General features: G+C 34.0%; 1 protein-coding gene across 1 annotated transcript in view; it reads right to left on the minus strand.

Moving 5' to 3' along the window:
• Window positions 1-3,609: 3,609 nt before the first annotated feature.
• Window positions 3,610-12,585, minus strand: part of SMARCA5 (SWI/SNF related, matrix associated, actin dependent regulator of chromatin, subfamily a, member 5) — a 40,785-nt gene continuing 31,809 nt past the window's right edge. Inside the window, exons 18-24 of the mRNA XM_003899224.3 lie at window positions 12,411-12,524; window positions 11,951-12,073; window positions 11,078-11,210; window positions 10,485-10,603; window positions 9,806-10,018; window positions 7,881-7,988; window positions 3,610-4,863 (exon numbers count right to left, since the gene is read on the minus strand). Of these exons, the coding sequence (XP_003899273.1) occupies window positions 4,798-4,863; window positions 7,881-7,988; window positions 9,806-10,018; window positions 10,485-10,603; window positions 11,078-11,210; window positions 11,951-12,073; window positions 12,411-12,524 (876 nt within the window). The 3' untranslated portion in view covers window positions 3,610-4,797. The remainder of the gene's footprint in view (window positions 4,864-7,880; window positions 7,989-9,805; window positions 10,019-10,484; window positions 10,604-11,077; window positions 11,211-11,950; window positions 12,074-12,410; window positions 12,525-12,585) is intronic.

The following is a 12,585-nucleotide window of genomic DNA, read 5'->3' on the forward strand; positions in this document are numbered from 1 at the left end:
AAGAGTAAGATTCTGTCTCAAAAGTCACTAGTCTGCTTGAGACGCAGAAGCTTTCCCCGAAATTCAAACAGCCATGGAGAAATACCCATGGTCTACAGAAGCAGTGCTTAGTCCACGCTAGAATTCTCTAGAGTTTTGAAATACGGGAAGAAGTAGAACTTACAGTGTGTCTGATGAGTAACCGTGGTGTTTATTGCAACTGAGCTTTAGAAAGAGGCTGCTGTTGTCTATGATCTATCCTTTCCCCAGCCGCCCAGGCATCTCTTTGTCCACTCCAGTGATGTCTGCAGACCACCCTAATGTCACCTCTTGAGGGGTGAACCAACCTTCCACTGGCCAGCATAATAGCCCTGGGGTTTCATCTCAGATTTCACAGTGAATTCTGCTTTCAGGGCAGGATTTAGTTAGGGATGAAAAAGTGTTTCCATTAAGTGTTGTATTTGAATCCTGGGTTCTTCAATGATTGAGGAAGACTAATAAAGAAAAATTTACAAATAATCACATGAACTAAATTAGGACTTCAAAAGTTTAATGAAACGAAATAATCTCTGCTTATCTCTATTTCTTTTCCCAATTTATTCACCATCTCTATACATAAAAACTCCTTTGGGTTGTATCCAACATCAAAAACAAGAATTTCTATAGTAAGCAAACTATATGCATAATTATTAATATTTTTGTCAATGTAGTGTTTACATTGTTTGTATTACAAAGTTTCCAACATTAACTAAATTCTGATAAACTTTCTTCTCGTACTGGAGATACATGATATGCAACATTAAAAATATTGGTGTCCTAGAGATAAGAGCGACACACCTTTATGCTGTAGAATTAGAGGCAAGCACCTAGATCCTCAATCTTCTCACAGCCTCATTACCCCCCCACCCCGCCCCACCAAAAATCTGTCATTAGAGCTAGGGAATCTCTCAGGACACAACCTCAGTGATAACAAAGAATGAAGACCCATGTTGCCAGTCTTGAGTATCTCAGGTGAGGTGCCAGTCCACTTCTGAAACAATGCTTTGCCTGCTATGCCTTTGGAGAAACTATTCCACTTCTTTATTTTTTTCATTTAGAATCATATAATTTCGGTCTTTGTTCTTCAATTTTCATTCTTGTAGCATAGCCTTTTCTGGTAACTACCGTGAAGTTAATCCTGCAAAAGCCTATTAAATCATTCTAATAAAAACCTTAGCAGATCCAAAATTATTCTGGGATGTACACAGGGGAGTTAATTCGGCAGCACTGCTCCACACCAAGAATATATTTTGCCCATTATCTGTCATCTGTGGGATGCCATCACCTTTGATCTTCACGTCAGATTCCAACAAGCAAGGATATATTTTGGTAACAGCTATGTACCTCAAAGTTGCTACTGTTAATACATGTCTTCTAGCATTCCATTCATTAGGATTTATGAGTTCATCAATCCTTGTGTCATTAATCTACTTTGTTTAAATTATCCTCCTTAGTACCTGTTTTTTTAGCAATGTTCTACTCCAAAACTGGCTTGAAATATAGTAGCACATTCTTTCAAAAAGATTTGTTTTTAGATTAAAAGGGATAGAACAAGATGAAATTTCTTTTTCACTCAAATTTTTCTGAAAAACCACAGGGGTGTTTCATAATGCTTTTTAAAATTGAAATTTTTAAGAAAGGCACTAAGCCAAAGATCATTTATGTAATTAAATCCTGATCAGTTTAAACAATCAGCATATACTAAATACTCAAAGGGCAAATTGAGCAATCCTTATCTGAAATGCTTGGAACCAGCAGTGTTTTTAGCATTGTCCAGACTTTAGAATACTTGCATTATACTTATCAGTTCAGCATCCCTAATCCAAAAATCAGAAATGCCCTAATAAGGATTTCCTTTGAGCATTCCAATTTTGGAGCATTTCCGATTTTCGATTTTTTGATTAGGGATGCTCAACCTGTACTCTATGCTTAGGATTTGCTTCTCTCAACTTTATGAAAAAATTAAAATGTAGGCCAGGTGTCGTGTAGGCTCACACCTGTGATCCCAGCATTTTGGAATGTAGGATCACACCTGTGATCCCAGCACTTTCGAATGTAGGCTCACACCTGTAATCCCAGCACTTTGGGAGGGAGAGGCAAGAGGGAGGAGTGCCTGAGGTCGGCATTTGAGACGTGACCGGGCAACATAGCAAGGCCCCATCTCTACAAAAACTAAAAAAACTTAGCTGGGCATGGTGGTGCACATCTGTAGTCCTAGCTACTTGGGAAGCTGAGGTGGCAGGATCACTTGGGCCCTGAAGTTTGAGGTTGCAGTGAGCTGTGATCGCACCACTGCACTCCAGCCTGGGTGACAGAGCAAGACCCTGTCTCTTAAAAGGTAGTAATAGTAATTATACTTTATAAGAGCCGCCAGCACTTTGTCAGATGTACAATTAAGCAATCTTTCATGCTTTGTTAAATTAAAAACAAAAAAAGACATTTATTCAGTATCATGACTAGACTATTAAAACATTTAGCAATCAACAGCATGGGTACAAAACAAAACAAAAAATTCTGCATTGAAGCCGTGTGTTGGAATGCTTTACACTTTCCACAGAACAGACTAATCTATTATATAATTAGTCACAAATACAGCCATCAAGTTCTATGATCGTGGTAGCTTTGGTGGCAGCCATGGTGGTCGTGGTGGATATGGTGGCAGTGGGGATTGCTATAATACATATGGTAATGATGGAAGCAATTTTTGAGGTGGTGGAAGCTACAATGATTTTGGCAATGGCAACAATCAGTCTTCAAATTTTGGACCCATGAAGGGAGGAAACTTTGGAGGCAGAAGCTCTGGCCCCTATGGTGGTAGAGGCCAATACCTTGCCAAACCATGATACCAAGGTGGCTATGGCAGTTCCAGCAGCAGTAGTAGCTGTGGCACTGACAGACGATTTTAATCACTGCCAGGAAACAAAGCTTAGCAGGAGAGGAAAGCCAGAGGTGACAAGGAAGCGACAGGTTAAAACAGATTTGTGAACTCGGTCAAACACAGTGGCAGGGCCTAGCTAGTTCACGCTTTTTTCGAGTTAGTTTCCCTTCACAGTTTCCATTTGAGTCCCTAAGCATTCAGGGCTAGCACTACACTTGATTCATTTTGCATTTCCCCTGTGTATCTCCCTCCCAGTTTCTCTTCTTCTTGAAAAAATCACTTTTGTGACCTCCGTTTAAGTTTTCTTCAGCCTTACATTTTTTCAATTTCTTCCAAACTGAGGTCATAACTTGTACAAATTCTTCCTTTCATGAAAAAGGTAACCATTCCTCACACATGTATTAGACCTTTAACTGTTAAGAATCTAACACAGTATTTAAAAAGTTAATTTTGAGGGAGCACTAAATTCAAATTACAATTTAACACTACGTTTTGCTTGACATTAACAGCAGCAATTCCACATTTCAAGAAATTAAGCAGTATTAGTAATACTGCAGGTATCAAATTTTTTTAAAAATCTTCAATTACATGTGGGCAGATGAAAACAACTACTAATAGAAATTTAAGGGAAAGATATCCAATTAAGGGAAATGTGTCCTAAAGGAAAAAGTGAATAAAAATTGAGAAAAAAATTAAAGAAATGGAAAGACCACTTTACAGATTATAAAAGTTATATTTATTCACGATGCTACATTTATTGCATTCCCTTAGAAAAATGGAGAACTGTTTATGTACCCAATCTGCACATATAAAATTTTATACAAATTATGTGTAGCACATAAAGGCCTCTGGTACAGCTAAAATCCTGACACTATAATTTGGGTATTCCTGCTTTAGGGTCTCCAGTTTATCAAGTCTGTCCATAGAAAACAGAAACTGGAATTACAGTCAGTCTTGCTAACACTTAGAAATTACTTTAAAATACAATAAAATTTTCATTTACCCTAAAACTCAAAATGGGAGGGGATACATTTTGTTACCAATTTCAATGTAACAGTATGACAAATTCACACCTCATTTTGGCTGGTTCTTTCAAAATTAAAAAAAAAAAATCACCTTAGTTCTGACATTATCTAAGTTGTGGCTGCTTCAGAAGGTCATATGACAAAATATTTACCAAATAATTAAAAATAATAATAATAATATTCCTTTTACAAAATGGTACAGTAATACCTTAAGGAACCGGAAAATACTAAATGTCTTTGGCTATACAACTAAAAGGCCATTCTTTCAAAAGAATAGGGCGTATTCATTTCAGAATCAACTAAAAAAACAGAAAGCATAACAGAAATATGCATAGAATTTAAGTATACTTTGTCTTGCCTTCTTTTCCCATTCTACCCACATAAGCAAGGAGAATGCAATTTATATAATCTTTCCAGATGAGACTCAATAGCACTACAAAGAAAATACCCAAATTTCTGCAAAGGCAAAGTGAATTAAAATAATTATACAACTAAATGAAGACTGAAAGGGACAAATGTTATTTGCAATTTTCTTTTTAACTTGTTTTTAAACCTTACAAGTATAGAAATTATAGCTAATAAACAAAAAGTCACAATCTTCACAAATGGAACTACAACAGAAAAATAAATCAAATGAAACACTTAGTAATAAATGAAGCCTATTTTATTACTTCAAGTGTTAATGATAAAAAAATTTCAGCACAGCTGTTGCATTTAAAAAAGTGAAACTACATACTATGTTTCTAGCTCAGTAAACAGATGAACCTGATGTCTTTAAATGACATAACAATTGAGCATTGTACAGTACATCTTATGAAGACCCGTAAATTAAAGAACTACTGGTTTAAAGTTAGTGATTATGAAACAAAAACATATTCATAGTTTCAGCTTCTTTTTTCTTCCTCGACCATCAGGTGCTCCATCCATTTTACGTTTCTGTGTCTACAAACAGACAAAAGGATTAGTTTTCACAAGACTCATATAAACATGAAATATAGTTGCAGACACATTATAACACTTTAGTAATAACAACTACTACAAAGTAATAGGTATATGAGATTTTTCTCCCAGGCTATATAAATCTTTCAAAGCAAACTATAAAGCCTCGAAATAATCTTACCTACTTATTTTACTTACAGAATAAAAAAGTTTAATGTTAATAATGACATTATAAAAATAATGCACAATTAACAGTAGTAAATCAGCATCAAATAAATGCACACTTCCCAAAAGAGTAATAAGAAACACCTGAGTTTTTAAAAGGCAGTTACATAAATATGAAATATTATCCAGAGATATTCATTTACTCATGACTTTATAAAGTAACCATTTTTTATTAAATTAACTATTATTAAATAACATTTTTTCCCTTAAAGTATTTGCCTTCACGTTGCTAAAACATCACTAAAACAATCAATCAAAGCTTAGAGACTAACAGTAAAAGTCATAATACCACTGCTTTTGCAATGTTTCCTATTCTAAAATTATAACTTGTATTCCCAATGAGATGTGTACACACTTGGCATTTACGAGACATACATTCCCAGATTTTCATGAAGCCCCATATTAAGGACTACCATATCATCAAGATGTGATTTTTTCCCCACACAACCCAGTCAAGCTAAATTTGTACTTTTTAAGTATTTCAAGGAAGTCCTAGTTACAGCAATCAGACGAGAGAAAGAAATAAAGGACATCTAAATTGGAAACAAAGAAGTCAAATTGCCCTATTTGTAAATGACATAATCTTACATTTGGAAAAACCTAAACACTCCATCAAAAAACTATTAGAACTCATAAACAAATTCAGTGACACTGCAGGATACAAAATCAAAATACAACAAACAGTAGCATTTCTATGCCAACAGTGAAAAATGTGAAAAATAAAAAGTAGTAACTACATATGAAATAAAATACCCAGGAATTAATCAAAGACGTGAAAGATCTCTACGATAAACTACAAAACACTGATGTAAGAAATTGAAGACACAAAAAAATAGATATTCCATGTTCATGGATTAGAAAATTCAGTACTGTTAAAATATCCATACCACCCAAAGCAATCCACAGATTCAATGCAATCCTTATCAAAATACCAATGGCATTCTTCACTGAAATAGAAAAAAAAAAACCACTAAAATTTATATGGAACCACAAAACACTCAGAAATAGCCAAACCCACCTTAAGCAAAAGGAATGCAACTGGAAGAATCACATTACCTGACTTAACTTACAGTACAGAGCTATAGTAACCAAAACAGCATGGTGCTGGTATAGAAACAGATACATAGATCAGTGCAACAGTGGAAAAGAACAGAGAATCCAGAGATAAGTCCATATATCTACAGAGAACTCATTTTTGACAAAGGTACCAAGAATATACACTGGAGAAAGGACAGTCTCTTCAATAAATGGTAATGGGAAAATTGGATACCCACAAACAGAAGAATGAAACTTGACCCCATCCCTAATCATATACAAAAATCAAAACAAAATGTATTAAAGAGTTAACTCCAAGGCCTCAAACTATGAAACTACAAGAAAACATTGGGAAAACTCTCCAGAACACTGGACTGGGCAAAGATTTCTTGAATAATACCCCACAGGCAACCAAAGCAAAAATGGACAAATGGGATCACATTAAGTTAAAAAGCTTCTGCACAGCAAAGGAAACAATCAACAAAGTGAAGAGACATCCCACAGAATGGGAGAAAATATCTGCAAACTACCCATTTGTCAAAGGATTAATAACCAGAATATTTAAGAGCTCAAACAACTCTACTGAAAAAAATCCTAACAGTCCAATTTAAAAATAGGCAAAAGATCTGAACATGTTTATCAAAGGAAGACATACAAATAGCAAACAAGCATATTAAAAGCTATTCAATATTACTGATCATCAGAGAAATGCAAATCAAAACTACAATAAGGTAACATCTCACCCCAGTTAAAATGGCTTTTATCCAAAAGTCAGGCAATAACAAATGCTGACAAGAATGTGAAGAAAAGGGAACCCTCATATACTGTTGGTGGGAATGCAAATCACTGTGAAAGCAATTTGGAGGTTCCTCAAAAAACTACAAATACAGTTACCCTACAATACACTAATCCCACTCCTAGGTATACACCCCCCAAAAAATCAGTGTATCAAAGAGATATCTGCACTCTCATGTTTACTGCAGCACTATTCACAGTAGCCATGATTTGGAAACAACCTAAGTGTCCATCAACAGACAAATAGATAAAGAAAACATGGTATGTATACACAACAGAATACTATTCAACCATAAGCAATGAAACCCTATAATTTGCAACAACATGGATGGAACCAGAGTTTATTATGTTAAGTGAAATAAGCAAGGCACAGAAAGACAAACTTGGCATATTCTCACTTATCTGTGGGAGCTAAAAATTATAATAATTTAAACTCATGGAGATAGAGAGTACAAGGATGGATATCAGAGGCTGAGAAAGGTAGTGGGGTGGGGGAAAGTGGGGCTGGCTAATGGATATAAATAAATACAAAGAATGACTTAAGACCTAGTATTTGATAGCACAACAGGGTGACTACAGCAATAAATAATTTAATTATACATTTTAAAATAACTAAGAGTTAAATTATAACAGAGGATAAATGCTGGAGATGATAATACCCCATTTACCCCGATGTCCTTATTACTTATTGCATGCCTGTATCAAAATATCTCACGTAACCTATAAATACATATACCTACTCATAACAACTAAAAATAAAAAATTTATACCACTACCTAAATTTGAAAGTGGAAGAATCTCAAATTATGACTTTGGGTTCCCCCTTAAGGGAAAAAAAAAAAATTAAAGGCAATGGATGGGGTGCACAACAGGGACTAACACATCAATGACAGCCAAGCAGTGTTAAATACTTAGAAAGGAGAAATTTACATTATCCACATATTTACATATTCATGAATACTTACTGAAGGCTTTGGTCCTCGTTTCTTTTTCTCTGCCTTCTCCTTTTCTTCTAGTTCCATGTTTTCTCTTTCAATCAAAGTAATTAAGGTATTACATCTCCTCTGGAGCTCCTAAATTATAAACAAACACAGTACATGTACTTTCCATCTACAAGTTTCATGATTTCAATTTTAAAACAAAGTATGTTTTAATAGGATAGTATAAAACCACTAATATATCCCTAATTTTAAAAAAAACGATTTTCATACACAATTCATGCTATGAAGATTAAAAGCAAGATATTTGTAAATAATGTTTTTACTCCATTCTTTAAAGCCAAACTACTGTGTGTTCTTCAAAAATTCTTCCTTCACTTAGGAATTAAAGCAATAAAAATGAACATCTCATAACATATGCAATACTGCTACTTAGTGTTTATGTCTGATAAGTACTGTGCTACTCATATCCAAAACTTAAATAGATTAATAGCGTACGTATGTGAGGGTCAAAAACAAGAACTTTAACAGGTGTGTATAATCTTTCCCTTCAAAGTATCACTAGAATTATGGTGGTCAATCAATCACATGGCACCTTTCCCAATTTTGGAAAACCAGCCATGGAAGTCTACGATGAGTTCTACCTCATCTCTCTCTGGCAAACTGGACATACAGTCTTCAGAAAAGATTTAAAGTATAACCTAGAAGTAGCAGATAACCCTGAAAGAAAGAGAAGTCCATTTGCATGGCTAGCATGGTTAGCAGCTCCCTTTCTTATAGGGCAAAATTATTTTTTTCTTATAGTAAGTGACTCTACTACACACACAACTACAGTAAAATAATTTTAAAATACTACTCTATAGAATACACCACACAAGGCTTAGAAATAGTATATAGAGATAGAAAAGTACATTATCATTTTTTGTGCATCTTAACATGGAACATGTTAAGAAGTAACAGAGTTTTAAATTATGGTACTGTACTAGGTAAATTAACATGGCACTGTCTTGTTACAATCACTATAAAATTATTCCTTATTAACTCTATAAACTGTTCCCACTTAAGAAATAAGCTTTCAGCAACTGGATCGTTTCTCTAATTATATATTTACACAGTGTTTTATCTTCAAAGTAGCTTCATGTATTTAAGTTTAGTACATTTCCCAAACCTGGGTATCACAAAATAGTGATGTCTAGTGAAATAAAAATTTCAGTGGTCAAACACGAAAATACTGCTTACTATCCACTGTCTTACAAAGTGACATTTTACTTTAAACATACAGAGAAATCTTACTATAAACAAAAAGATGTTTTAACTTTGTTTATCCCAGAATATACCAAACTTAAGACTACAGAACTTATTAGCATTATCCTCATCTGGCAGAAAACAAGTTGAAGCTCAAAGTTCAATGGTGGTGAAATAAGGAAGAAAAGGAGCAATCCATCAAAGCTAAACTTTTCTGTATTCAAATTTTAGGTTATTAGAAATGGGGCTATTTGGTCAGAAATGGTTAGCCAGACATTGGGAATAAAAACAAAACCTAGCATTAAATCAGTACAAAAACAGTGTTTACTACAATAAGCCATCTTAAAATAATCCAGACTCAGCATTCTGGTATGCAGATGCCTGAATGCAAGGACCATTTTTCTTTATAGAAATATGTTCATTTGAAAAACCAAAAAGTCGTAACACTCAGAAGTTGAAACTGATACTTCCTCCCACTTAGAACTTGAAAAGCTAGTCTTATCATATAGTGATGTTTGAAGATGTAAGACATTAAAGGATGGGATCAATAAACTTGTAAGTTATCCCTGCTATTAGGTTTTATGATACTAACAATATTGTAACAAATGTCTACTTCATACATTTTTTTAAGGTCACCTTAAAGAATACCAAAGATGACACTTACTCTGAACTTGGCTACAGTACACAAAAAAGCCCTGAGCACTCACCATTGCAGTTCTGGACTTAAGAAACCAGTCAAATCTGAACTGAGGAGAGTTGCGAATACACTGTCGTAATTCATCATAAACATTTTCTTTGTCAAATCCAAGTTTGTGAAGCATACAAATCAGAAAACGATCTTCTTCTTCAGTATAGTTTTTTCCTTTGTTAGTACCGTATGATATTCTCAGCTGATGAAAAGGTGCTTTGTACCGTCCAATCTATGAAAGTCAGATTTTGTATTATATAAAATACAAATGCTATATAATCTGTATTTCAAACGCAGCTTTAGTATAATTAGCTGAAATGTTGCATTTCAAATCAGAATTTTTTATCCAGAGCACCTCAATTGCTTTATATAACCTTTGTCCTGAAAGACCTTTATAGTCTTTATTATTATTATTAAGAGAAATACAGACTAAGACTTTCTGATTCTACTTAGTAAAAAGCTAATCTTAGTGCCTCTGACTCAGATCTATTAGTCTAGCATATAGGTAAATTCTGTTGACAACACCATATTTGAATGCTACTCAAAGAAATTTTAAATTGTGAACCCTTACCTCTTTTCCTTTTATAAAAAGTCACTCTCTAAGTGACTGTATCACTGACTACAACACACTATATAAAAATAACTCTCAGCTAGGAGTTATTTTATTAACTACCCTAACTTATTAACAAGCAAATTACCTTTGTGTCAAGTGCTTTCTTGATGCTTATTCTTCTTTGAATTCTCGCCTCTCCCCTTTCAATCTGAGCCATAATCTTCTCTATGTCCTGGAGCTCATTGCACCTTTCCCAGAACACAGCTGTAAAAATTGGACAAAGTAAACAAATCATTTATATTTTTATTTCTTTAATGTAAACAAAAATGGGATCAACTAGATTATTTATCTTCTAATTCTTAAATTTCTGCTATTCTAAGCAGACTCACCACAGCATACCCTCACATATTAACCTGATAATACAACTGACTTCAGGAAACACAGCACATAATACTTGAAGTTATGGAGAGAAATTAAGATAAAAATGCAAGGGCAATTATCCAGTGACTTATTCTGATTTTCTCTGCTGTAGCTAGAGTTAGCTACGGTTAAAAAATTTTTAAAAAGGAAACCATTACGCTATTTTTGGGAAGGGGACATTTTCTAATTTGTAAAAAATAACGAAGGTACTAATTACGTTGTGACAAAATTAGTTAATCACAACATAATTCAGAGGAAGAAAACAAGAACCTTCCAACAGCTCTTACTAAACTCCAACAGCCTGGTTAAAATAATTACCTGAATATTCAATGACTTCTTCTGGAGTTTTGCCTTCTACTTCTCTTGCTATATTTTCAATATCATCACGACCCCACTTCTCATTAGCCTTGATAAACTGATTAAAATCTCTCTTATTCCAATTGGTAAATCCCTTCACAGGAATAGAAACAAAATATTTAATCACAGCACATTAAACTGGAAAACATGCTATGAAAACTTTAGCAATCCTTCTAAATATTACAAAAACAAATTTTCAATTGCTGCTAGTTTATTTATTAAGTTCTTTTAGAGTGGTAACTTTTCGTGTACGTAAACGTACACTTTTGACAACACATTATACATTGCTCAAATACCCAAGCAATTAAATATGAGTGGGAGAGAGTAAGGAACACTGTATGAAAAGGTGACAGTTTCACTGAGCTTTGAAGGATTATTAGCAGTTGGCCAGAAAGAGTGAAAAACATAAAGGGCAAAAATATGAGCAAGTAGAAAAATGGAAGGAAAATAAAGCTTTAAAGGTAAGTCAAAGGCCAGATTCTGAAAGACCTTGATGAACACCAAAGGATGTTTAAAAAATACCAAGCCAAGATTTATAATTGAAAATGGTGACTAGGTAGCAATGTGGAAAATTCATAGGAAAGATGGGAACATTCAAAGTAAGGTGATAAAAAGGATACCCACTCTACCGAGGCCAAAGTAATAAAATCCATAGTCTTCTCAACTACCTCAACTAGTGACAATCAAATGGAGCATTTATCCACGTGCCCATAATTGTCTCCAAGTATTCCATCTTTAAAAGCACAAACTTATTTATTTGTATGCCCCAACATAACCTAACACAGTCCTTTACAACAAACTGTTACTAAAGTTTGTACTGATTAAAGGCTATACCTGTGTTAGAAGCTTCTCTTTTTCCTCTAGCTCTTCATCATTAAGGGATTCAGCTTCATCAATTTTAAGCTGTTCTTCTTTTTGTGCCTGTGCTGCATTAGGCAGCTCAGGATTTCGAGGTACCTAAAAGATATTTTCCTATGCCATTAAATCAGTAAATTTTAAAGAGCATGTGATAAACCAACTAACTGACATTTCACAAGTTTCGATTCAACCAGGAGAGAAAATACACTGATACATTGCATTTATGACATTAAAAACCAACTAGATTAGTCATGAAGTCTTATTTTTTCTTTTTAAAGAATAACAGACCCAAGTTTACATATTTCACATACACAACTAGGCTAGGCTAAAGCAGTTATTTTTCCCACTAGGTCCAAATTAAATATTTATAACTAATGTTTATACCTTCCGTAATTTCTGGATAGGAATTAACAGAAAGGTGGATAATTTCAATTACCTTGTACCCAATAGTTTTTCTGTAAAACAGAATTTCTTTTTCCAGTAACTCAAATAAACGTGGAGGAAAAAACTGGAAATCCTGAACGTTGGGTTGTTTTGGAGGTCGAGGAGCCTAAAGAAAAATAACAATAAGTGTTATCCATAAAAAAGAAATTTTGTTTTAAATGTATTCT

The sequence above is a fragment of the Papio anubis genome, chromosome 3 (assembly GCF_008728515.1).
Source record: "Papio anubis isolate 15944 chromosome 3, Panubis1.0, whole genome shotgun sequence".
NCBI lineage: Eukaryota > Metazoa > Chordata > Mammalia > Primates > Cercopithecidae > Papio > Papio anubis.